Source organism: Microcaecilia unicolor, chromosome 5, assembly GCF_901765095.1.
Source record: "Microcaecilia unicolor chromosome 5, aMicUni1.1, whole genome shotgun sequence".
Classification (NCBI taxonomy): Eukaryota; Metazoa; Chordata; class Amphibia; order Gymnophiona; family Siphonopidae; genus Microcaecilia; species Microcaecilia unicolor.
In genome coordinates, this window is record NC_044035.1 from 153,385,343 (window position 1) to 153,412,948 (window position 27,606).

Consider the following 27,606-nt stretch of genomic DNA (forward strand, 5'->3'; position numbering starts at 1 on the left):
AGGTACAGTTGGTTTGTGGTGGGTTTTGAAGGGCTCACATTTACCACCACAAGTGTAACAGGTAGAGGGGGGGGTGGGCCTGGGTCCACCTGCCTGAAGTGCACTGCACCCACTAAAACTGCTCCAGGAACCTGCATACTGCTGTCATGGAGCTGGGTATGACATTTGAGGCTGGCAAAAAAAATTTTAATTTTTTTTTTTGAGGGTGGGAGGGGGTTGGTGACCACTGGGAGAGTAAGGGGAGGTCATCCCCGATTCCCTCTGGTGGTCATCTGGTCAGTTCGGGCACCTTTTTGAGGTTTGGTCGCAAGAAAAAATGGACCAAGTAAAGTCGGCCAAGTGCTCGTCAGGGATGCCCTTTTTTTTTTCCATAATTGGCCAAGGACGCCCATCTCTTAAGCACGCCCTAGTCCCGCCTTCGCTACGCCTCCGACACATCCCTGTGAACTTTGGTCGTCCCCGCAACGGAAAGCAGTTGAGGGCGACCAAAATCGGCTTTCGATTATGCCGATTTGGGCGACCCTGAGAGAAGGACGCCCATCTCCCGATTTGTGTCGGAAGATGGGCGCCCTTCTCTTTCGAAAATAAGCCTGATGGCCTTTATCTGCTGTTATTTTCTGTTTCTTTAGGAAAGATTAATTGAAGAAGAAGCAATTTTAATGGGGTAAAACTGCAAGGAGTGAGGTCCCGTAAGACCTTAGGGGACCAATTTTAAAAGACACATACATAAAACTGTTGGAGGAGTAGCCTAGTGGTTAGAGCAGTGGGCAGAGAATCTGGGACACCCAGGTTCAAACCCTGCTGCTCTCACTGATGCTTCTTGTAACCTTGGGCAAGTCACTTTAAGCTTTATTGCCTCAGGTACAAACTTATATCATAGATCCTTGAACAAGATTTTCAATCTATGAAAAATATCACATTCTGGTGCTATATATTTAATTTTTTTTATATCCCCTTTTCCCTTCAGAATTTAAATCTTGAAGTCCTTAAATTCTGTATATGGTTTATAATCTGGTTTTCTAAACAACATTCCAATGTGGTTAATAACAGAATGAGATAATAAATATAAAGTTAATACATTTTAAATATATAAAATATAAAACTAATATTAACATAATTCTCATTGGAGAAACCGACTGCTGATCATACAATCTGAAATATCAGTATGTTCCCTCCAAATATAGCCTGCTTACATAAAACCCATCAATTAGACCTCCCACAAACATAAGAACATAAGCATTGCCATACTGGGACAGACGAAAGGTCCCATCAAGCCCAGTACCCTGTTTCCAACAGTGGCCAATCCAGGTCACAACTACCTGACAAGATCCCAGAACAGCAAAACAGATTTTATGCTGCTTATTCTAGAATATGCAATGGATTTTCCCAAGTCCATCTTAATAATGGCTTATGGATTTTTCTTTTAGGAAATTATCCAAACCTTTCTTAAACCCTGCTAAACTAACTGCTTTTACCGCATGCTCTGGCAATGAATTCCAGAGTTTAATTACATGTTGAGAGAAGAAATATTTTCTCCAATTCATTTTAAATGTACTACTTAATAGCTTCTTTGTGTGCCCCCTAGTCCTAGTATTTTTGGTCCAAAACAAATGGAAAAATAAAATGCTCAGACCATCGAAGTAGAAAAGATATTTTGTACTAATTAGAATAGATCAACTTTGGGAAATATATATCTCTGATATCTTGCATTTCAGTTTCTGTTTCTCTAGTGTTGCTGTATATGTAGAGTCCAACTTCTTGAAATTTCCAGTTCTGTTACTGATGTGTGGTCCATTGTTTCTATTTCTTGAGGGTCTGTGTGTTTTGTGTATGACCAAGCTGTGGTATTCTGCTACCATGTAGTTTCAGTGAGGTATCAATATATATCAAATATATATATATAATTACAAATACGATCCAGGCCTTTCAAATATCCAGTTTTGATGTTTATTATATTATTGTATATACAGGAAATGTTAAACTTATGTTGTAATAAACACAATAAAAACATTAAAACAGAAATCAAATCTGTAAAAGCTAAATGCAACCCTTCCTATGCATTTCCATAAGTATTCTTTGTGGGCGTACATATTAAAGCAACAGACCTGATCTGAAGGCCATGGCCATTTTGGTGGCCCTTCTTCCAACTACCTCTACCTCAGTTTTTTTTTTTTTTTTTTTGCAGACATGGGTTGCAGAGACTTCTACAGAAGTATTATTACCTCACAGTATGAATATATGTAATCAGCTCCAAGCACTGTACTGTATGATTACTGTCCTACTATGTCGATATATATTGAGAAGGACCCTTGTTGTTGTGTTGTGCTATGCGTATAGAGGCTTCTCACAAAAATCATTATTGTCCTTCTTTGTCTTCCACACAGGCATACTTGAGTGGCCCTTTTGGACTAAGTTGGTGGTGGTAGCTATTGGCTTCACTGGAGGCCTTCTCTTCATGTATGTCCAATGCAAGGTGTATGTGCAGCTGTGGAAGAGACTTAAGGCTTACAACAGAGTCATCTATGTGCAAAACTGTCCCGAAACGAGCAAAAAGCCAATCTCTGAGAAACCTGCATTAGTGGAGCCTAGCTGTGAGAGTAAAGATGTGCTGGGAATCCCCCGGTCAGATACACACACTTTGCATTATACAACACACCCCCATTACACAAACCCCTCACTTTACAGGGACCCTCAGGACTGTGGGGCTGTGATTCTGCATGTCTGATGTAATTTCTGGTTGCTTCTATTTCTTTGTTTCAGAAGAACCAAAAGATTGCTTAATAGAGAAATGACTTTTAGAAAAGGAAAAAAAGCATCTCCCACCTGGAAGCTTAACATTTTATTTCTAAGTATTTTGGAGATTTGTTTGTAAACTGACCTCTGTGTATCTCTTGCCCATCATGGCTATGTATCTCACAACATTTTGTTCCTCAGACGATCAGTAACTGGTGGGAGAAGATAATGCAACAAATCTGGAATAAATTAAGACTTTCTGGCATCTGCATTGGCTTGGAAGAAACCAGTCCCTATGGTGCTGAGCCTCTGAAAGAGGAGCATGCTCAGCCCCATCAGCAAGGGATTACTGGAAAAAGTCACAAACACCTTTTATTCAAAGAATTCTGTCTACTGATATGATTGCCCCCAATATTTTACTCAGAGTTTGAAACTTTGAGAGTGTGCTTTACATATTATGGGCCAGATGTACTTGAAGGTTTTCCATTTTGGCCATTATTGATTAAGGCTTTTCTCATTCTTTATCTATAAGGAAAATGTTTAGTACATCTCGCCCTAAGACAGATGAATCAGACATGCATCTAGCACTTTTTTAAGGAAAATCTTTATTTTGTAATATAGGTGAATGTTGTGATGATAAGGTTTGAACAAATTTTGATTCTAGATGCCTGCTTTTCTATTTGCTCTTGACCTTTCTCACTCTAGTAGGCTGTAAGCCTCTTGCCTTACAAGAACAAGAAAAAATATCTCTATACAGTTTTTAATGCAAGCCCACAATACCTTTTTCAGCAAGGCGCAAAACTGTGTTCTGGTAACTTCAGTAGCAAGTGACTAGAAATGAGGACAGGTGACTGTAAAATGTTTGTTTATTGTATAATGGTTTCTATGAATTTTTTATTGCTATTAATTATTTTTAAAGAAATAATATACAAATAATGAGACCTGCATGTGTTCTTGTGCCAGCATTCATTGTGGGCTTGCCTCCTTCTTTTCTTCTTAACCCTTGTTGTGTAAACTATGTACACCTATTTAAAAAAAAGTCCAGAGAATAGATGAGGGGGTGGGAGTCAAGTATGGGCTTCGCTTTTACCAGTAGGAGGCAATCCACTAGGTGGATGAACACAAGACTCCCATGAAAAACAAAACTCTATGATAGGGAGTGGGAAGTGGACCAATGACTCCAGGGAAACAGGACTATAGTGATAAAAGAAACAACTTTATTCACAGACTCGACACAGTACTGTGTTTCGGCCACAGGCCTGCCTCAGGAGTCTAAAATGTGAAAACGAAAAATATATAAACAATTTTAATTATACATACACAAGCATAAAAAGTAATAAAAAATAATTTTGATTCTAAATATACATAAACATATATTAAAAAAAAGTTTTAAAGTAATTTTGATCATACATGTAAAATCATACAAAATAATTTCAAATATACATACAAAAACATATATTTAAAAAAACTTTTTGACCATACATGTAAAATCATGTAAAATAATTTAAAAAATATATATTTTAAGGAGAAACAGCATCCAGATCTGACATAAAAATTGTGTTCTATAAACATTAAAATCTAACACAAAAACAGGATCATCTTTAATATACATGCAAAAAAATGGTTTCTAGATCATATATTAACACAAAAAAAAAACATCATAACTTATATGAACAGAGAAAAACAATTACTTTTAAATGCACAAACTAAATAGTTAAAGGAAAACATTTTTGAATTATATGAAAAAGTAAATTAATAACAAACTCATCATAACTTAAATCATATGTGAACCCAGAAACAACATGAGACCTTAAATTTAAATGATGAATAAAATTAAATCTATGTGAATATTTTAAAAGTCATCTTAATGTCTATATATAATTATAAATATACAGATGACATAAATTCTTAATGTAAATGATAAAATGTATAGCTTATTTAACATTTGCATACATAGATGTGAAACTTGTTTACAAGGAAACATGAAGGAACAACCAAATCCTTATAGTGTAAAAAATATTAAGCATAAATAAAGAAAAAGGATAAATAAATAAATAAAACAAAATAGAATAGAATAGAATGAATATATTAGAAAATGAAAAATAATGAGGCAGGCCTGTGGCCGAAACACAGTACTGTGTCGAGTCTGTGAATAAAGTTGTTTCTTTTATCACCGTAATCCTGTTTCCCTGGAGTCATTGGTCCACTTCCCTCTCCCTATCATATAACTTCACTTTTACCAAACAAGATTAGGATTTGGATTTAGAGATCTTTTACTAAAGTGTGATAGGTTTTTGCCCTATTCACACTGTAGTAGGGCAAACTATAGCATGAGAAGTGGAAAGCTGGTGTGGTAAATGCAGGGGGCATGCTTAGCATCTGCCCTGCATTTAGCACAGCCACTGCACAGGTTCTATATCGCATGCAGTGGCAGCATGTGTGCTAATGCTCTTGCCACAAATTGTAACGCAGGAGGCTGAGGAAGTAAAATAAATAATGTTCAAGAAGGCCACTCCCATGTCGGCGCACCTCCCCAACATGCCCCACTGTTTCGAAATCTATCCCCCTGCAAGATGATCCCCACCCAGCATCACTGGCCAAGCTTTGAGCGACCCTGGGTGAGTCCCAGAAGGGGGGGGTCAGGGGATAGGGGAAGGTAAGGATCAGGAGTGCAAGGTGAAGACATCAGGGGACGGGGTTTGATTGTCGGGGAGGGGGAGGTTGGAGAAGGATAGTAATGTTGGGGAGGGGGAATGGGGATCAGATAGCAAGGGGATAGATTTTGAAACAGTGGGGGATGTCAGGGAGGTGCGCCATCATGGGGATGGCCTTCTGGACTTTTCTTTATTTTACCTCCTCAGCTTCTGCGCTTCCTGTCTGTTTGTAGCACTGCAGCACTTAACCACCTCCTCTTGCGGTGACAGTAATTGCGACCGTGCTATTGCCAGTCATGATAGTATGTGGTAATATCCCATGCACTACCTGTCAGAAAAGACCACTCCCCACTCTGCCCCGGTCACGCCTATTGCCATGTTAAGCCATTAGTGTGGCATTTTACTGCATGGTCTGTCTTACCGCCCAGTAAATGTTAGCATGGGTCAGCACTAACATTTACCATGCAGTAAAGGCCATGCGGGTTTCTTAACACAGCTTAGTAAAAGGGACCCTAAATTACTCACCTTTGCAAAATTTGAGCTCAAGATAGGAAGGTCCTTGCCCAAGAGAGCTCACCAACTAAGTTGTATCTGAGGCAGCGGAGAGAGAAGTGACTTGCCCAAAGTCACATGGAGTGTCAATGAGAGCAGCAGGATTTGAACTGAGACTTCCTTGATGCTGAGACCATTGCTCTAACCTCTAGGATACTCCTCCATTCCAGAATTTAAACAAAAAAAAAAGATTTGTGAAATGTAAAGTAGCACATCAAGGTTCTTTCTGTTAAACTACTCTGCCAGAGATGTGTAACACTGTTAAGGACAAAAAGATTTGTCTATTTTTTGCCTTCATTTAATTTCTATTCCACTTCCACAGGCAAGCAAATCAAAGTGCATATTGAGAATACGGTCTGTTAAGGATATGATTGCTGCTTCCAGGAAATATATTATTCACAAAAGGCAGCCATGTCTAATATATCCATACTTAGCGATACAAAGCACACTCATCTGAAGTTCTTCGTTATGAAGAAATCATTATTTCAGTATTCCAAAGGAAAAAAACTGCTTTCTCCACACACCTGTGACTTGACTTAAACCAATCAATCCCAACTGCTTGCTTCTTCAGGAGATGGTGTATTCCTGGAGTTACAAAATATTTGATTATAACTGCCATACATATTTAATTTTGAATACATTTTAATACTTCATATATGAGAAAGTTTTTAAAAAATATTACATATTTAAAACAAAAGTATTAAAAGTGCTCATCAGGGGTGCTACAGACTCCTTGCTTCTTTCTCAAATGTGGACACATACCCATCTCTGCAAACACCTTTCCTTATCTCTCCCTGATAATAATGCTTATGCTCACTTTCCTCTTCCCCAATCTCTTAGTTGTCAGCTATCATTGTCTCCCCAGTGTTGTGTCGTTTTCCACACTTGATTCTTGTAGGAAGGGACAGCTGGAAAAGGTGGACAAAGATAACCATTGTAAGGGAGCATGTAAGAAGAAATAATTCATTATGGAGAGGTGGGGTGGAGTAGTACAATCAGTATTGGGAGGGTGTAGGGACAGTGAAAAGGAGCATCATTATATGGTAGTATGGGGGACAATTGTATGGAAGTTGAAATGGAAGTAGAAGAGTCTAAAGCATTAGGGCTGGAAGAAGCACACTATAGAAGAAGGAATAATCTTGGCAGGCAGAGAGATGAGTTTATATCACAGAGGGATGGCAGAATATAGAGTAGGCAATGCAAACTAAGAAGTGGAAGCAACATGGGATATGACGGGATTTGGAAGTTACGTGGGCCACCATGAAGAGGTGAATGGAATATGGGAGAGGACAGAGCTTGGTAATATTGTAGAATACGGAAGGAGGCTTGGGGCTTAGTGAATGGAAAAGGAATGAGAGAGAGGAAGAAAGGGTGGGCTCTCGGTACCCCAGAAGTTGGAAGGGAAAAGTGAGGGGTGATCAGGGTCAGAAGTTTTCAATGGGATGGAGTGTGGTTTTCAGCAGAGGTGGGGAATTAGAGGAAAATGTGGAAGGGTGATCAGAAGTTAAGGATTGGGTAGAAGTGAATAGAGCTTGACCGTGGTGGAGAAGAGAAGGGGACTTATGACTAAGGCAAAAGATAGTGGAAGAGAGTGTGGTTTCAGTTATAGTTTCAATTTTCTTTATTTGTTATACCACCCTTCGAGTGGTTTACATATATTTATGATATTTTATAATATAGAAATAAAGGAATTCAATTAGCACAGGAAAGCTAGAGGAAGTGCTGAAGATAGAGTTGGAGTGGTACTTCCCAGGCCATCCCCCTGCACCTGCAATCCGGCTCTGGATTCGGTAGGAGGTTTATTAACTCATAAAAATGCATCTTCGAATAAGAAGGTATTAATATCAATTTTGAATTTGACTAGGGAATCCTGTAGTCTTATGTAATTAGGGAGAGCATTCCAGAGGCTGGGGCCTACCTCCCTAAAGATTTTTATTTCTAATATCATATCTTATTTGTCTACATGTGGGTATAAGTAATTTTGCTGACTTGATATTAGTTTGTTGAGGGCAGTAGAGGACTAATATGCATGATAAAAAAAGAGGTTGTAGAAGAGAAAGGGGGCTTTCAGCATCAAAAGAGGAGGAAGAAGTGATGGAGGGAGTAAAATCTTTGTAGTGGCTGTGGGTGAGATAGAGGAAGCAGGACTCAGCAGCATTGAGGTTAAGGGGTGGAGATGAGGCATTCAGCGACAGAGGTTTTGAGGAAGGTTTAACAGCAGTAGTGGGGCATTGTAGAAAGAAAAAGAGCACTGAACAATAGGATAGTGGACTGTGGATTAGTAGTGTGGGAGGGATAGAGAGAAGAGAAGGGTCTTAAGGGTATCAGACCTTGTCCAGGGAAAAGAGGAAGAACATGAGGTAGTTGGCAGCAACAGGAGGTGGTAGGAGGATGAGCAGAGTTGCCAACTCTGCGGCTTTCACTTGGAATTGGGCGGCTCTTTTAAACTCGCCATGGGTTGCTTTTTTTTGCTGTGCTGGTTGGTCCGCTCCCCCCTCACCTCACATTGTTTGTTGGTGAGCGCTCAGGCAGCAACCAGGGTCATCCCCCTCCTCAGGTGTTTGGCTATTTTTGGTCTACTTTTGGCCACAAATTGGGCTGGGGAATTTTCAGACATCAGGCAACTCTGAGGGTGAGACGGCAAGGCTTGCAGCATGGGTGAGGTACATTTGGCAAAGGCTGGTAAGGAGGGGACAGAACTCTGTATTAGAGGGATGGGAGAACCGAGGCTGTCTGCAGTAGGCGATGCATAACTCTTTGAAACTATGTGAAGGAAGGGGTGCATGGATTAGTGTGTCATAGTAGGCAGTGTGATGGATGGGGTTGGGAGCATGTGAAAGAAGCTTGCACAAGCCACCTACTCTACTAGCTGTTTAGATCTACCCTTGGTTCTGGCAACATTTGCAGAAGTGTGGCGCAGCATGTTCTGTGCTGCTATGGGAAAAGGAAGATGGAGAAAAAGTTCAGGATGAGCATGGAAGTCTCAGTTCAATTCAGGTTATGGGGACTGCCAACGTTATTTCATGACTAAACTGTCACGACTGCGTCCTGTGCTGTAGAAGTGGTGGTATATCAAGTTTTTAATAAACATAAACATACACAGTTATGACTAGGATTAGCCAGACTGTGGCTAGTGGTTAGGGTGGTGGATTTTGGTCCTGGGGAACTGAGGAACTGAGTTCGATTCCCATTCCAGGTACAGGCAGCTCCTTGTGACTCTGGGCAAGTCACTTAACCCTCCATTGCCCCATGTAAGCCGCATTGAGCCTGCCATGAGTGGGAAAGCGTGGGGTACAAATGTAACAAAAATTAAATAAATAATGACAAACAAGAAAAAGTCTCCTCATGGGAAATGCTGTGTGATATGTATGTGATCAGGCTTCAAGTTTCCACAACTTGATCCTTATGCCTTCTGCATGTGGAAGGTATCAGACTCTGATACTCTGGAGATCTTCACATTTTTCTCTTTCAGCCTTGTCTCTGAAGTTAGGGATGTGGTGCTTGATTTTGCATTTAGTTCAGGAAGTCAGCAGGATGGAGTGAAATTGTAGGTTTTATTGATCTTCACATTTTTCTCTTTCAGCCTTGTCTCTGAAGTTAGGGATGTGGTGCTTGATTTTGCATTTAGTTCAGGAAGTCAGCAGGATGGAGTGAAATTGTAGGTTTTATTGAATCTATGCGATGGCACCTAGATATTCTTTTTGGTATTAGAAGAATAGGAAATAAATCTTTTGAGACCAGTACAGTTGCAGTAATCAGATTATAGTACACTCTTATGCTGAAATGTATTTGTATGATTTGCTTGAAATTTCAGAGGGAATATGTACACAGAACAGCAAGATTTTGCAAGCAACTTAGTATAATCATTTAGAGGAATATGGTGAACTAACTACTTGTCTACCTCCATATTATAGACTTATCTTGTTCTTATTCACCAGTATACTCTGCACCTTTAACCTGTGATACTCATTCTTTATTTTAAAAAATGATCGACTTGGCCAGAACCGTTTCAGAATTCAGTGGGGAGTGCTGGTCATACATATGACTTAATTGGGGCGGGGAAACTGCTATTATTGAAACAAGATGGGTGTCCATCTTTCGTTTCGATAATACAATTGGGGACACCCAAATCTCAACATTTAGGTTGACCTAAATGTTGAGATGGTCGACCTTAGAGATGGTCGTCCCTGGTTTTCGGCGATAATGGAAACCGAGGCTGCCCATCTTAAAAACAAACAAATGCAAGCCCTTTGGTCGTGGGAGGAGCCAGCATTCGTAGTGCACTGGTCCCCCTCACATGCCAGGACACCAACCGGGCACCCTAGGGGGCACAGCAGTGGACTTCACAAATTGCTCCCAGGTGCATAGCTCCCTTACCTTCGGTGCTAAGCCCCCCAACCCCCCCCCCCAAAACCCACTCCCCACAACTGTACACCACTACCATAGTCCTAAGGGGTGAAGGGGGGCACCTACATGTGGGTACAGTGGGTTTCAGGTGGGTTTTGAAGGGCTCACATTTACCAGCACAAGTGAAACAGGTAGGGGAGGATGGGCCTGGGTCTGCCTGCCTGAAGTGCACTGCACCCACTAAAACTGCTCCAGGGACCTGCGTACTGCTGTCATGGAGCTGGGTATGACATTTGAGGCTGGCATAGAGGCTGGCAAAAAAAAAATTAAGTTTTTTTTAGGGTGGGAGGGGGTTGGTAACCAATGGGGGAGTAAGGGGAGGTCATCCCCGATTCCCTCCGGTGGTCACTTGGTCAGTTTGGGCACCTTTTTGAGGCATGGCCATGAAAACAAAATGGACCAAGTAAAGTCGACCAAATGCTCGTCAGGGACGCCCTTCTTTTTTCCATTATTGGCCGAGGACGCCCATCTCTTAAGCATGCCCCAGTCCCGCCTTCGCTACGCCTCTGATACGCCCCTGTGAACTTTGGTCATCCCCGCGACGGACTGCAGTTGAGGGCGCCCAAAATCGGCTTTTGATTATGCCGATTTGGGTGACCCTAAGAGAAGGACGCCCATCTCCCGATTTGTGTCGGAAGATGGGCACCCTTCTCTTTCAAAAATGCCCCTGAAAGTGTCCTCCAGAGCTGTTGCTTTCCTTTAAACCATCTTCACTTTTATAAATAATATAGTAAATGAATAATGCAGAATGATGTATTGCTGCACTTTTACAACTCTTCCAGCATTGATCAACAGTGTAGGTCATCAACAGTGCATGATACATCACCAGTAGTCATAGGTCATGAAAAGTACATGACCTCTCAGCATCTTGTATTTGTCAAGGCAGGCTAGGGATTTGAGATTCTAAGAGGAGCAGGGGCCTAGCAGTTTGTCTTCCTGCTTCTCTCCCTGCCTCCAAACTTTCAATTTCCTGTCTTCCTTACTCTGAGATTCTGATTGTCAGACTAGCTCTATCCCCTCCTTTATACATTGTGGGTTGCTATTGCCCCCCTTCTATTACTATTTTCTGAATGGGATGCTTTTTTACTTGCTCTGGCTGAAATTAGTATTCATTTTGATAATTTAATCATTGTCAGAGATTTCAGTGTTCATGTTGACCGTCACCCCGGGGGCTTCAGCATTTTTATCATTTCTTCATGACCTCTCTCTTGTTCAGTTAGTTTCTGTTCCTACTCATTATCATGGTCATACTCTTGACCTTGTTTTAGTTTGATACTTTGAGGGGCATAATCGAACGCGAACGCCCATCTCCATGGGCGCCTATCTCCAAGAACGGGTACGTGAAGGGGCGGGGCAAACCGTATTTGGAAAAAAATGGGCGTCCATCTTTTTTCCGATACTACGGTTTGTGCCAGCCAAATGCATCGGATTTGTGCAGATTTGAGCTGGGCGGTATCGTTTTTCAGCGATAATGGAAACCAAAGGCGCCCAGCTCAAAAACGACCAAATCCAAGGCCTTGGGTCATGGGAGGGGCCAGGATTCGTAGTGCACTGGTCCCCCTCACATGCCAGGACACCAACCGGGCACCCTAGGGGGCACTTGTAACAATTTTTTTAAAAAAGTAAAATACCTCCCAAGTCCATAGCTCCCTTCCTTTGGGTGCTGAGCCCCTCAAATCCCCCCCAAAACCCACTGCCCACAACTCTTAGCCTGCTTGCTACGTTAATTCAAAGTTGCAATATAAAATTCTGTATATATGCAAATGATATCCTTTTAATTTTTCCTACATCACCCTCTCATCCCGACCTCTGTAATTTGTAATCATATCTTGCTGCAGTTTCTGGTTGACTTTCTGATAATCTGATTTTAAACACTTCAAAGATTACAGCCTGTTAGATTTCGGATCCTTTCACTCCTCCTTCAATAGTTCCAGTGCTTTTTGGTTCACCAGTTCCTACTGTAGATTCTTTCAAATATCTTGTGTTTTGTTTTTTTTGTTTGTTTTTTTAACTCTGCCCTTTTTCTTCCTTGGTTTCTTCTGTTCTCCAAAGGGGATTTCTCTCTTAGGCATCTCCGATCTATTTCAAAGTTTTTAGAGCACTCAGGTCTACACACTGTTCATGCTGTTGTGATTTCTCTCCTTTGATTATGTTAATGTAGTCTATGCTGGATTACCATCTTTACAACTCCGTCGTCTTCATACTGTACATAATGCTGCTGCTTGTTTGCTTTGTAGAGCCCTTAGGTCAGATTCTGCTACCCCTCTGCTACCCTTCATTGGCTGCCGATTAAATTTCAGCCCAGATTTTAAATCCTCTGTCTCACCCATAAATTGTTCTTCATTCTGAATTGGCTTTTTCTCGCTTTAAAGCTCTTCTGAAGACTCACTTTTTCACTCTTATGTTCGGTTTTTCGCCTCCTATTTGTTCAAACTGGGAATTGGTTGCAAGATGCCTCCTCATTTGGACCGTAGAACTTACATGTTTGTTAGTATGCTTGTTTATTTTTATATGAGTTACCTTGTCCTGTCCTCCTATGGAGTTCCTGTCCATTTTATTATTGTTTTTATTGTGAATCACTGCACTCTTATTGTAGTAGTAGCGGTATATATATATATATATATATATATATATATATATATATATATATAAAACGCACCTCCAACGTTCTAATGAAGCCTCTGTTAGCCAACATTCTAAAGTGAAGGGGGTGAGATCGCATTGTGTCTGCCCCGCCCACGCGTCAAACGTGATGACGTCGAGGGCGGAGCAATGACACTCAACCAATCGCAACGCTGGCAGCGAAGCGTCAGGGAAGGAGGCGGCGCTCCCGACGTCTAGCCTTCCCTTCGCTGTGTTCCGCCTTCTTCTGACGTCAAGGATGACGTCAAAAGAAGGCGGAACACAGCGAAGGGAAACCTAGACGTCGGGAGCGCCGCCTCCTTCCCTGACGCTTCGCTGCCGGAACCGGCACGGAGGTAAATTTGAAAACAAGAAAAAAAAAAAAAAAAAACAACCATGTTGGGGGGAGAGAAGAGGGTGGCCACTAAAGAACAACAATGGGAGCGGGAGGGCAGGGGAGAAACGACAGCATGGATGCGAAGGGGGGGGGGGGGAAGAAGAGGGCGGCCCAGGCTGGGACATGGGAGAGAGAGGAGCATGGATGCAAGGGGGGGTCATGAAAGGGAGACAGGGGACTTGCTGCAAAAGGATGAATGGAGGCGGCAGGGGACAGAGGAGCATGGATGGGCATGGATTGGGATGGCAGGGCTCAGGAAGAGAGGGCAATTGCTGGAAAGCGATGAATGGAGGGGGCAGGGGACAGAGGAGCGTGGATGGGCATGGATTGGGAGGGCAGGACTCAGGGAGAGAGGGAAATTGCTGGATAGGGATGAATAGAGGGGACAGATGGGCATGGATGGAAATGGATTGCAGAGCAGGCCTCAGGCAGAGAGGGGAAATGCTGGATAGGGAAAAAATGGAGGGGCCAGGTGACAGAGGAGCATGGATGGGCATGGATTGGAAGGGCAGGACTCAGGGAGAGGGGAATTGCTGGATAGGGAGGAATGGAGGGGACAGATGGGCATGGATGGATATGGATTGCAGAGCAGGCCTCAGGCAGAGAGGGGAAATGCTGGATAGGGAAAAATGGAGGGGCCAGGTGACAGATGAGCATGGATGGGCATGGATTGGAAGGGCAGGACTCAGGGAGAGGGGAATTGCTGGATAGGGATGAATGGAGGGGACAGATGGGCATGGATGGATATGGATTGCAGGGCAGGCCTCAGGCAGAGAGGGAAAATGCTGGATAGGGATGAATGGAGGGGGCAGGGGACAGAGGAGCATGGATGGGCACACACACACACACTCTCTATCACACTGTGTCTCACATACACACTTGCACACACTCTCATTCTCACACACACACTCTCTCACAAACACATTCTCTCTCTCACACACTCACACTTTCACTCTGACTCTCACAGTCACTCTCACATACACTCTCCCAAACATACACACTCCGAGGAAAACCTTGCTAGCGCCCGTTTCATTTGTGTCAGAAACGGGCCTTTTTTACTAGTATATATATAAAAGGCAACCCCAACATTCTGAAGCCTCCACGGAAGTTGAGGCGCCCGAGATATCCGGTGTGCCCTGGACTGTCTGCACCACCCTTGCGTCAAAACGTCATGACGTTGAGGGCGGAGCTATGACACTCCAGGGCCGAAACGGAAACGCCACAGCAAGCAAGGCAAGTAGCTCGGAGGGAGGGGGCCCCTTGCTAGCGCCCGTTTCATTGCGCTCAGAAACGGGCATTTTTTCCTAGTATATATATATATATATTTTTTTTTTTTTTTTAAATAAACATAATGCATTTTATTTTCCTCTTAACACATGTTCAATGGCAATAATGTGTATTATATTACTGTAACATGCATTATTATAAGTTCCCATGGGATACTTAATAATGAGATGCAAATGCATGCAGAACACCTCAGCGTCAATACTCAAAGTGATGAAAGTGGGAAGGAAAGGCTTTTGCCTGGTTAAATCACATGTGTGGGGCTATCAGTTGATATTCACCAGCACTTAACCATCATAAAGCCTATGGGGACAGACTTAAAGATCTCAATATGTATACTTTGGAAGAAAGGCAGGAGAGGGGAGATATGATAGATACGTTTAAATACCTACGTGACGTAAATGCACAGCAGGCGAGTATCTTTCAGTTGAAAGGAAGCTCTGGAATGAGGTGGCATAGGATGAAGGTGAAAAAGGGGATAGAAGTAACCTGAAGAAATACTTCTTCACCAAAAGGGTGGTGAATTCATGGAATGGCCTCCAGATAGAGGTGGTAGAGATGAAAACAGTATCTGAATTCAAGAGAACTTGGGACAAGTACATAGGATCTCTAAGGGAGTGATAATGAGAGTAGATGACATGAATGCACAGACTTGATAGGCCATACGGTCTTTATTTGCCTACAATTTCCTATGTTTCTATGGATAGTGCCGCTGATCAGCACTAACTGCCTAAGCTGAAAAGGGCTATTCGGTGGGCGGTCCTGGGTTGGAGTTAGGGCAATATTTAGCCTTAACCAGTTATCCAGCCAAATAGGACTGAATAAATAGCAGTTCTATCTTTTGCCAGTTTAACTATTAAAATTATTAGCACTTAACTGGTTACGTGCCAGCTGGCCGCACATACTGAGGGGCATAATTGAACAAAAACGTCTATCTCCATGGGCGTTTATCTCCGAGAACAGGTCCGTGAAGGGGTGGACCGAACCGTATTTTGGAAAAAAATAGACATCCATGTTTTATTCGACAATTTGTGAGCTGGGCGTTTTTGTTTTTCAGTGATAATGGAAAATGAAAGCGCCCAGCTCAAAAACGAATAAATCCAAGGCATTTGTTCGTGGGAGGGGCCAGGAGTCGTAGTGCACTGGTCCCCCTCACATGCCAAGACACCAACCGGGCACCCTAGGGGGCACTTTTACAAAACAAAAAAAAAGGTAAAAGAGCTTCCAGGTGCATAGCACCCTTCCCTTGGGTGTTGAGCCCCCCAAATCCCCCTCAAAACCCACCGCCCACAAGTCTACACCATTACTATAGCCCTAAGGGGTGAAGGGGGGCACCTACATGTGGGTACAGTGGGTTTGGGGGGCGGTTTGGAGGGCTCCCATTTACCAGCACAAGTGTAACAGGTGGAGGGGGGATGGGCCTGGGTCCACCTGCCTGAAGTCCACTGCACCCCCTAATAACTGCTCCAGTGACCTGCATACTGCTGCCAGGGAGATGGGTATGACATTTGAGGGTGAAAATAAAAAGTTGTGAAACGGCATATTTTGTGGTGGGAGGGGGTTTGTGACCACTGGGGGAGTCAGGGGAGGTCATCCCCGATTCCCTCCAGTGGTCATCTGGTCATTTAGGGCACTTTTTGGGGCCTTATTCGTGGAAAAACAGGGTCCAGGAAAAGTGCCCTAAATTCTCGCTAAAAACGCATATTTTTCTTCCATTATCGGTGAAAGGCACCCATTTCTGATCGCCCGATAACCACGCCCCAGTTCTGCCTTCGACACGCCCCATCAACTTTGTCCGCATCCGCGACGGAGTGCAGTTGAAAACGTCTAAATTCGGCTTTCGATTATACCGCTTTATTCGTTTTTGTGAGATAAACATCTATCTCCCGATTTGGGTCGCAATATAGGCGTTTTTCTTTTTCAATTATAAGCTGGACTGGGATGTCAGGGCATAAAGCTGGCAGTGTAAAAAAAAAAGAAAATCACCACCGCTGGCTGAATATTTACCCCCCTCGTTATGTAAACTGAGTAACAGCTTGCAGTGAATACTGCAGGCTACATTATTCCTGGAAAAATAACACCAGCCCCCACATAGCAACATCAAGCTGCTAACCCATGACCCAGTGCTCCCAAGTGACATCTTAAAGGGGCCAATTCATGTAAAGAGAATGTGCCCCCCCCCTTCCTACTGAAGATGCCTCCATTTGAGCACAAACCCTCCTCCTGAAGAACCACCCCCAAACCCAACAGTTTCCCTTCCCTCAAAGGTCCCTACTCTCCCATAGGATCCCCAGACCTACCTCTCAATCCCTGGTAGCTAGAGGCTGCCCTTATACGGCAGCTTGACCTCTAACAGTAGCACTGTGAGACTACCACTAGGATCACCGGCATCATTTTGAACCCGACAGGGGCAGGAGCAACTGTGGATTACTTATCTGCCCTGGACACTCCTAGATCCTAAGATTTAGGAGAGGTAGGCCCAGAAGGGCCTATGGGAGACAGGAGGCTGTCTTTGGGGACATTCTTTTTATATACACCAACCCCTTAAGAAACTCCCAAAGAGAATGAATAACCACCACCTTGTGAGGTTGACCACAAGCTGTGATTCATGTACTGTAAGACTCACTTAAAAAGAGGTACTAAGATACCACAGTTTAGTGACTCCCACAGTAAACTAAGGTGCAGTAAGAAGCCAACTTTTACTGCAGTTTAATCACAATTCCTCTTAATGGTTTAGTAACAGTGACACTTTTATTTTTATTTTTTTTTTAACTGTTTTTATTGATTTTCAGTTATACAAAACATTTCTCATTTTACATCTTATCACTCATAACAATACGCTACAATTTTATGCCAATTATTGCTAGTATTCCCTTCCCTCCCTTCCCCTCCCCCCCCCCCCCCCCCCCCCCCCGTATCATGGTGGTGCTATTGTCTGTTCATGTAAATGTTCATATGGTTGCCACACTTTGCTAAAGGCTCCCATTCGCCCTCTTCTCATAGCCGTCAGCTTTGCCATCTGGTATAGGAAGTCCACTCTTTGCATAACCAGCCTCATTTCAGGCGGCTGTGGGCTTTTCCATTCTCTGGCTATAACCAGTTTAGCTGCCACCAGGTATTGTATGGCTAGTTTGTGCTGGGGCCCTGTCGTTGAAGCTGGCTTGAAGTGAAGGAGGCAGTACTCCTGCTTACAGGGGAAGGGGCACTGAAGTACTGTCGTTATCATTGCTATCACATTCTTCCAATATTCTATTATCTTGGGGCATTCCCACCAAATATGCATAAACGTGCCTCTAGCCCCACACTGTCGCCAGCAGTCTCCTGATGTCTCTGGATATATTGCTGTTAATCTATCTGGCGTATAGTACCACCAGTAAAAAATTTTAAATCCATTTTCAATTGCATTTTGGGCCATAGAGGGTTTAAAAAGATAGCGATAACCCCTTTTCCAACACTCCTTTGAGAGTGTACCCTGCAATACTCCCTCCCATCTATTGATATATGTTCCTTGGGGGTCTGTATGTTGGAGTAATGCTAGATATACAGTGGGGGAAATAAGTATTTGATCCCTTGCTGATTTTGTAAGTTTGCCCACTGACAAAGACATGAGCAGCCCATAATTGAAGGGTAGGTTATTGGTAACAGTGAGAGATAGCACATCACAAATAAATCCGGAAAATCACATGTGGAAAGTATATGAATTTATTTGCATTCTGCAGAGGGAAATACGTATTTAATCCCTCTGGCAAACAAGACCTAATACTTGGTGGCAAAACCCTTGTTGGCAAGACCAGCGGTCAGACGTCTTCTGTAGTTGATGATGAGGTTTGCACACATGTCAGGAGGAATTTTGGTCCACTCCTCTTGGCAGATCATCTCTAAATCATTAAGAGTTCTGGGCTGTCGCTTGGCAACTCGCAGCTTCAGCTCCCTCCATAAGTTTTCAATGGGATTAAGGTCTGGTGACTGGCTCGGCCACTCCATGACCCTAATGTGCTTCTTCCTGAGCCACTCCTTTGTTGCCTTGGCTGTATGTTTTGGTCATTGTCGTGCTGGAAGACCCAGCCACGACCCATTTTTAAGGCCCTGGCGGGGGAAGGAGGTTGTCACTCAGAATTGTACGGTACATGGCCCCATCCATTCTCCCATTGATGCGGTGAAGTAGTCCTGTGCCCTTAGCAGAGAAACACCCCCAAAACATAACATTTCCACCTCCATGCTTGACAGTGGGGACGGTGTTCTTTGGGTCATAGGCAGCATTTCTCTTCCTCCAAACACGGCGAGTTGAGTTCATGCCAAAGAGCTCAATTTTTGTCTCATCTGACCACAGCACCTTCTCCCAATCACTCTCGGCATCATCCAGGTGGTTCACTGGCAAACTTCAGACGGGCCGTCACATGTGCCTTCCGGAGCAGGGGGACCTTGCGGGCACTGCAGGATTGCAATCCGTTATGTCGTAATGTGTTACCAATGGTTTTTTGTGGTGACAGTGGTCCCAGCTGCCTTGAGATCATTGACAAGTTCCCCCCTTGTAGTTGTAGGCTGATTTCTAACCTTCCTCATGATCAAGGATACCCCACGAGGTGAGATTTTGCGTGGAGCCCCAGATCTTGTCGATTGACAGTCATTTTGTACTTCTTCCATTTTCTTACTATGGCACCAACAGTTGTCTTCCTTCTGCCCAGCGTCTTACTGATGGTTTGTAGCCCATTCCAGCCTTGTGCAGGTGTATGATCTTGTCCCTGACATCCTTAGACAGCTCCTTGCTCTTGGCCATTTTGTAGAGGTTAGAGTCTGACTGATTCACTGAGTCTGTGGACAGGTGTCTTTCATACAGGTGACCATTGCCGACAGCTGTCTGTCATGCAGGTAACGAGTTGATTTGGAGCATCTACCTGGTCTGTAGGGGCCAGATCTCTTACTGGTTGGTGGGGGATCAAATACTTATTTCCCTCTGCAGAATGCAAATAAATTCATATACTTTCCACAATGTGATTTTCCGGATTTAATTTGTGATGTGCTATCTCTCACTGTTACCAATAATCTACCCTTCAATTATGGGCTGCTCATGTCTTTGTCAGTGGGCAAACTTACAAAATCAGCAAGGGATCAAATACTTATTCCCCCACTGTATGCGTGAGATACTTCCCCTTCCCCCTCCTTTCCCCATCGCCAATTCCAATGATGTTTCCCCCAGCTCCAGTTCTTCTCGGCCTTGGTTTGGAGGTAGTTACGTATGCAACAGTAAAACACCTGATCTCTAGCCTGCAATCCATATTCCTCCTGTAGCTCTGCAAAGCTTATTATCTTATCATCATCCCACAGTTGGCCCAGCTTGTGAAGACCCGCCCGTGCCCAGTGTTTAAAGGCTATCTCAGTGGCCCCTAAAGGAAAGCCTGGTGCCCTGCATATCCCTGTCTGATGAAAATATGTACGCTCCGGGAACCACTGTTTCCTAATTTGGCACCAAGTGGATAAAATGTGGCTAAGTCCAATGGGCATTCTATGCCCTATACTCCCCAATTCTTTACTGGATATCCACAATAGATCCCCCACCTCCCTCATCCCCAGCCATGCCCTTTCCCAATGTAGCCATTTTTTATAACTGCTGGGTGCCAATCGGCCAGGATTCTTAATTGTGTTGCCTGATAATAAAGAAAGAAATTAGGGACTCCCATCCCCCCTCTCTCTAATGGTTGAAATAGTATAGCACGCCTCACCCGTGGGGGCCGCTTCCTCCAAATAAAAGCAAACAACTTTCTATTGAGGTGTGCAAAGAAACTGCGAGGGATAGGAATAGGGATCGCCATAAACAAATATAACAGTTTAGGCAGTATCATCATTTTAAACGGCGCTAATACGACCCTTCCATGAAATGTTAGGCCTTCCCACCTATCCAGTTCAGCTACTAACTCTGTTATTTTCATCGGGAAATTTGCCTCATAGAGATCCTCTACTTTAGGAGTAATCTGTATCCCCAGATACTTAATAGATTTTGTGGCCCACACAAACGGGAATGCCTCCTTCATCCGCCCCATCTCTTGGTCATGGTACTGTGATATTAAGTAGCTCTGTCTTAGTATATTCACCTTAAAAGCCCGACCTTTTCCCATCATTGTGCCATTAGTTCTATAGCCCGCCGCACCGATGACTCAGGGGTAGTCAATGTCATCAGCACATCATCCGCAAACAGCATTAGCTTGTGCTCCCTCCGTCCGCGAACTACCCCTTTACTTCCTGTATCCGTCTTATAAATACAGGCCAGTGGTGCAATTGTTAGGGCAAACAATAAGGCGAGACTGCACATCCTCTTCCTTGTGCCTCTTTGAAGTTCAAAGCGGCTTTGAATAGAAACCATTGAATTTAATACCGCCAATGGAGCCTGGTAAAGCAATTGCAGCCCAGTTCAGGTAACAACCCCCAGTCCCAACTCTTTGTAGCATTGCAAATAAGATGGCCATTCTACGCGGTCAAACGCGTTTTTCCGCATCGACTGACAGCACTACAGCTGGCTCACGCTCATTCTCTCATTTGTTGGAGTAAGTGCAACAAACATCTAGTGTTGTCAAAGCCTGGCGCCCCATTATAAAACCTACCTGGTCCGAGTGAATGAGTTTTAGGGAGTACTTTTTGCTCCTAGTGGCTAGAATTTTTGTGAATATTTTATAGTCTACATTTAGAAGGGATATAGGTCTGTAAGACCCGCACTGCTGTGGGTCCTTTCCGGGCTTAAGCAGGAGGGTTACCGCAGCCAATCTCCATGAGTATGGCAATTCTGGCGCTTGATCAAAGGTTTGAAAAAGCCTCAACAAAAGTGGTGCCAAAATACTAGCATACAGTTTATAAATCTTAGCGGGGAACCCATCTGGCCCAGGGCCTTAGCCTGCGGTAGGGCTTTGATCGCTTCTGTAATCTCCTCTACACCCTATAGGCGCCGACAGTGTGTCCCTTTCCCCTGGTGACAACTGAGGTATCTCTATCCCCTGCAAGAACTCTTCAATATTGCTAGGGGGCACCTTCATTTCTGACTTATATAAACTCGTATAGAATTCATGCAGAGTAGCTTGAATGTCACTTGTTTGTGTTACAATCTGGCCTTGGTTGGTTGTTAAACTATGGATCTGATTACGAGACATCTGCTTTTTCAACTTGTTTGCTAATAATCTACTCGCTTTATCACCCATCTCATAATATTCTTGTTGTACCAGTTGCAATTGGTGGGCCACCTCTGTCATCTTTAGCTCATTTAGCTGTAATCTGGTTTTATGGAGCTCTGTCATTACTGCCCTATCTCCTGGGTCGGCTTTATGCTTTCTCTCTGCCTGTTGGATCTGCTCCCTCAGCTCGCACTCCTTGGCTTCTTTGGTTTTCCTCAGATGTGCTTTTAGGGCAATAAGCTGCCCTCTCACCACTACCTTCATACCCTCCCATAGGCTCGCTGGGCTGATATCACCTACATCATTAAACTCTAAATATTCTTTTATATATTGTTCAATCTTCCCCACATTCTCTGGGTCATTTAGCAGTGCCTCATCTAGTCGCCAATATCTTTGTCCCCCTACTACTCTCCCTGTCTGTAACCTTAGGAGGACTGGGGCATGATCGGACCACGTACGTATTCCTATCTGTGTCTGTTGCATGGCTTTAGCCATTACCCCATCCCCCAGCCACATATCTATCCTAGAGTAGGAGTTGTGTGTTGCTGAGTAGAATGTGAAATCTTTATCCTGCATATGTGTTGCTCTCCATAGGTCTGTTAAACCCCATCTTTTCATAAAGCTGCCCATAACCTTTCTGTCTTTCCTGGCATATGTCGCTTGTCCCGAGGAGTTGTCCACCAGAGGATCTATTGTCAGATTAAAATCCCCTCCCATCAGCAGCTGCCCCTGGACATGCTGTTGCAGTTTTTGCTCAATTCCCTCCAAAAACTCCCCCTGTCCTTCATTAGGTGCATATAGTGTGACAAATGTATACAGTGTATTATACAGTGAGGCCACCACCAACAGAAACCTGCCTTCCTTATCTGTTATTGTTTTGATCATTTCCCAGGGGAACGTGTCCATAAATGCCATAAGCACACCCCCCTTTTTATGATTTTGACTACTTACAGAGTGTATTATTATGGGATACCTCCTATGGACCAGCAATTTCTTATAACAATGCTTTAAATGTGTTTCCTGCAGCATAAGTACATCACTTTTCATTCTTAACACTTCAGCAAACACTCGTTTGCGCTTTATTGGGGAATTAAGGCCCTTAACATTCCAAGTTACACAATTAAACATTCACTATTTTGGCCTCCCCTATACGCTATCTTAATCAGCAACCACCAGATACTTAGATAATAACCCCACCCCATCCCCCCTTCCCCTCCCCCCCCCCTTGCCAAAAAAGACATGGCCCACATCTCACTTGAGGCATGTCTATTGCTGAGATGAGTCACGTTCTCCCTTTTGTCCCTCAGTTTATTCCAAAATTCACCCCCATGGATTGACTTGCTCACCATTTGTCCATTAAGCCGCTCAGCTGTCTGCTATCACGATGTCCTGTCACTCCTTTCATTTTCCTTTTGACGAGCTGAGTTGCTTTCCAGACATCTGTCTCCTTAGGCGACCTCGTCCTTGCGATACTCTTTGCCACCTGGGTTTCTTATCGCGTGCTGCTTCTCCTTGCGCGTTGGGTCGAGGGTCAGTCGTTGCCTCCCTTGCTTCATAGTATTCTTGTACTTCCTCAAGTGATATCACTTTCCTCTGCTTCCCTTCACAAAAAAAGGTTAATGCAAAGGGGTATTGCCACTTATAAGGCACTCCTTCCTCTCGAAGTTGTGCTGTTAGCGGACGCAGCTCTCCCCGACGTTTAGGGTTATGGCCGATATATCTTGATAACAGCTCAATCGGGTAGCTTTCCCAGTGCACGGGCTCTCTAATCGCGCCTTCTTCATCACTGCTTCTTTTTTTTAAGTCCGTGAAGCAAGCCACTATATCTTTTGCTGCGTTTGTCTCCTGGCGCTCCAATGCACGGTTGCGCGCGCTCAAGGCGAATGCTTGCTTTATCATAGGGCTGGTCTTCAGTGGATAGAACTTGCGCTGCTATAGACTGTACTATTTCCTCACAGTCATTGAATTCCGGCAGTTCGGGCACCCCCCGTATTCGAATATAGAGCGCTGCTCCGGTTCTCCAAATCCTCAATTTTATCCATGAGGTATTGAGCTTCTGATTTTTCGCTCCCCGAGCTGTTGTTCCACTGCCTTGTTCACTTCTATTTGCTCCTCCTGGCCATTTTCGATCTCCATTACTACTCGGCTGCCCAGTTCTAATATTTCCCCTCTTAGCCTCAGTACTCAGTTGGGCAAAGTCTTTGCGCATTTCCTTTCAGCTCCGTTTTTATTCCTTGGAACCACGTGCCACAATTTCTCCCACACTTCAGGCTCTACCGCCGCTCTGTCGATCGAGTAGCTCGCCTCGTGGAGATTCCGACCTTGCTCTGCCATCGTCGAGCGCATGGGCGCCATCTTCTTCCGCCATTATTCCATCCACTTTAGCTTTTTGCTGGTAGGAAAAGGCCGCTAAATCGGCGTTTGACTTTGGATTGCGACATCTTTCGGCTCAGTGCGCTTTCCACTACCGAACGCGGTGGTTTCCGCTTGTCCCATGGGGGTTGGACCGCTATAAATCGCTATTTTAAAGCTGATAGACGGAGCTCCGTTTTCACCGCTCCATTTTGCTTAGCGTGACGTCACTTCCTCCAACAGTGACACTTTCTATAAGGCTGTTGATCTTCAACTGGATTTAGCTCACACCTTTTCTGGTCTGGTAGTAGCTCAAAGTGAGTTACATTTAGGTATGTAAGGTGTTATCTTGTCCACTGGAGATCTTCAATCCTCTGTTTGTACGTGAGGCAATGGAGGGTTAAGTCCCTTGCCCAAGATCACAAGTACTGTCCATGCTGGCTTTCCTGGTTGCCACCCACTGCTCTAGCTAGTAGTAGCTACTCCTCCACTCTGTTAGTAGACAGTGTCCCTTTATCTCGTCTATAATATGTGTAGAATTTATCAATGCAGTGGTATTTTTTAAAACATTGTATAAGTTTCCTCAAATCCACTTGCTCGTGCCAATCTCTCTCTCTCTCTCTCTCCTAGCCCTGTTGTACACTCACTCCCTAATCTCTTATTTCCACCCTCTGCCTTCATCTGTTTTCTTCTGGCTGTCATTCCCTCACCAGTTCAACATCTTTATATTGTTTACCCTCTCCCTGGGTATGATCCCTTTCTTCTGCCATCCTGAATCCTCTCTGCCATTTCATGTCCCCATCCTGAGTCTCCTCACCATATCCGCCACAATGCTATTCTCCACCCCCCCCCCCCCCCCCACCACCCCCACCCCTCAATCTTCAGTATAGTCTTACTGTCGCTATTCCCCCTCCCTCTCCATCCTCTGGAAGTAAAACCAGGACTGGTTCAGTATGTCTCTGATAATTTGGATCCATCTGGTAACCCTATGCAGCACTCCATCTACATCACACTACCCACACTCCAAACCCGTGTTTGCCTCTTTTTTATTTATTTATTTATTTATTTTTATTTATTTGTAGCATTTGTATCCCACATTTCCCCAACAATTTGCAGGCTCAATGTGGCTTACATTTGTCGTAATGGCAGTTGCCATTTCCGGGTAACAGAATTACAAATGGTAATGTGTTAGGTTGCATACATACATGATAACATACATGTAACATAACATACGTGAACAGATCATGGTATAGATATATATCAAGTGCATATATATGTTAAGGAAGAATAAATTATGGTAATACATGAAAGTTCCAGATTTGGAGGTGCTGAGGTAGACGGCTATAGAGGAGACCTTCAGGGACATAGTAGAGTAGTTCCATGTCTAGTTTGGTGCCCATAGGCAGCTTTGGAGTAGCAAGGTCACCTGAAAGGAAAGCATAACCTTGGTGTGGAAGAAACAATCCTGTAGCTAGGATCTGTCCCCCAGGATCACACCAAGGATGTTTCTTTGTTATGATTCTGCTAGATAGGCAGAGGAAGGTTTGGAACTCACTCCTGATTGGCTTGTCAGGGGCTGAGCCAGCAAACGTCAGAAGCCTGATCCATTTAAGCCTGCCTCTTCCCTGCAATCATTGCTTTGGTGTTGATTGCTTTGCTGAAGCCAGCCTGTGTTTGGACGCTTGTATTCACGTTAGAGTATTAGCCTTTCTCCTTGTGCTTGCTGATTTTGTGTGTGTGCTGGGTATTTCCAGCATGAGCCTCATTGAATCACTTCCCCCACCTTGTTTGCTTCTCCTGCTCTAACGCTGTGCTGTCTGGGGTAAGCTGTTGCCTTGAGTTGTTTCAGTTTATTTGCTTAGCTTTCTCTCCCTCTGTGTTACCTTTGTTATGCTGAGCTGCTGCTCTGCTCCCTGTGGTTCTGCCTTCCTGTCCTTGTATTTTGCTCCTGTTTGTTTGTTTTAGTTCTCTTTTGTTTGATGTAGCTTTCTCCAGCAGGTCTGTGTGTGTCAAGGCAGCTTCCTCTGTTTGTTAACTCTCCCCTTATCCTTGTCTTCTGGGTAGTTCTGCCCTGTTCTTTCCCTTTAGCAGTTCCTTTTTTCCCTTGGGGGTTGTGGAGCCAGTTTGTTTATTCCTTAGGTAGTTCTCCCTTTCCCTTTTGTGCTGTAGGTACAGCCTTGTTCCCTTGTGTGCTGATTGGTTCAGCCTAGAGTAATATTCCTACAGTTGGTTTCCTTTTCCCTCAGTGCTGTGTTGTTTCAGCCTAGAGTATATTCCTATAGTTGGTTTCCTTTTCCCTGACTACTGTGTCATTTAAGCCTAAAGTGTTTCTTTCTGGGGCTTCCTGTATTCTTGTTCACCTGTGGCACAGCTTTGTTTTCCTGTAGAGGCTTCTGCCTCTCACCCTTTTCTTTGTGGCTTTACCCTGCACTGTGTGCGCTGCAGTTCCGTGTGGAACCCTTGTTGTTCTTTCTCCCTTCCCACTCTGTTCCCAATCGGCCATGAGGACCACTTGCTTGGTCTCTGCGTGAGTGGGTTCCCAATAGGCTGTGAGTCCCACCTGAATGCTCTATCTTTCCCTTTCTGGTGGTGCCTGTTGGCTGTTGTGAGGTGCGGGACTTGGTGGCTGGGGTGTGCATATGGCCAGTTCGGTCTACCCTAGGCCTAAATCCTATACTAGGCCTCGGCCTGGGCTCACGTCCAGAATAACACCCTTAAGGGTGTGTGCCAAGGAGGAAAGGGTTTGAACTCCCATTGTAGTTGTTGATTATTAGGATTGTAGATAGCTGGGTGGCTGGTGGGCATGATGATCACAGATGGACCTCATGCTTCATGTAATTTTAGAGAATGCTGGGGAGTTGCTGGCTGTCATGGCACTCATGGTATTGAGGCGTTTTAGAAACCAAATTTAGACTGCTAGTGTAGGCGTGTGTTTTGGGCACGCGCAGATCCATTTTCCAGCACACCTTTAAAAAAGGCATTTTTAAAATTTTTGCCAAAAATAGACATGCGGCAAAATAAAAATTGGCGTGCATCCATTTTGGGTCTGAGACCTTACTGCCACCCACTGACTTAGTGGTAAGGTCTCGTACGGTAATCGTTTATGCACGTAGAATGATTACCGCCCAGTTTCCGCCGTGCACAGGAAAAAAAGTATTTTCTGGCACGCGTAGTGGATGTGCGTAAAAAACAAAATTACTACCCGGGCCACATGGTAACTCCAAATTGATGCACGTAGGATGCGTGTACACACTTATGCAGCTTAATAAAAGGGCTCCTAGAGTTGTTAGGAACTGGGCAACATTTTGGAGGCATGGAGGAGTCTATTCTGAAAGGATGGCTTCACCTTAACACGGTGGGACACAGCTTTTGACACAAAAGTTATAAAGGATACAAGCAACCTTTAAACTAGTTCATGGTGGAAAGCTGACAGTTGCACAGGACTGAG

The 27,606-nt window shown here is 44.0% G+C and overlaps 1 protein-coding gene across 2 annotated transcripts in view; it reads left to right on the forward strand.

Moving 5' to 3' along the window:
- LOC115470354 (E3 ubiquitin-protein ligase MARCH8-like) overlaps positions 1-3,580 on the forward strand; it is a 195,939-nt gene extending 192,359 nt beyond the window's left edge. For both annotated transcript variants that reach the window (XM_030203437.1, XM_030203438.1), the window contains one exon: positions 2,385-3,580. In XM_030203437.1, coding sequence (XP_030059297.1) covers positions 2,385-2,725 — 341 coding nt within the window. In that variant the 3' untranslated portion in view covers positions 2,726-3,580. The remainder of the gene's footprint in view (positions 1-2,384) is intronic.
- Positions 3,581-27,606: the final 24,026 nt, after the last annotated feature.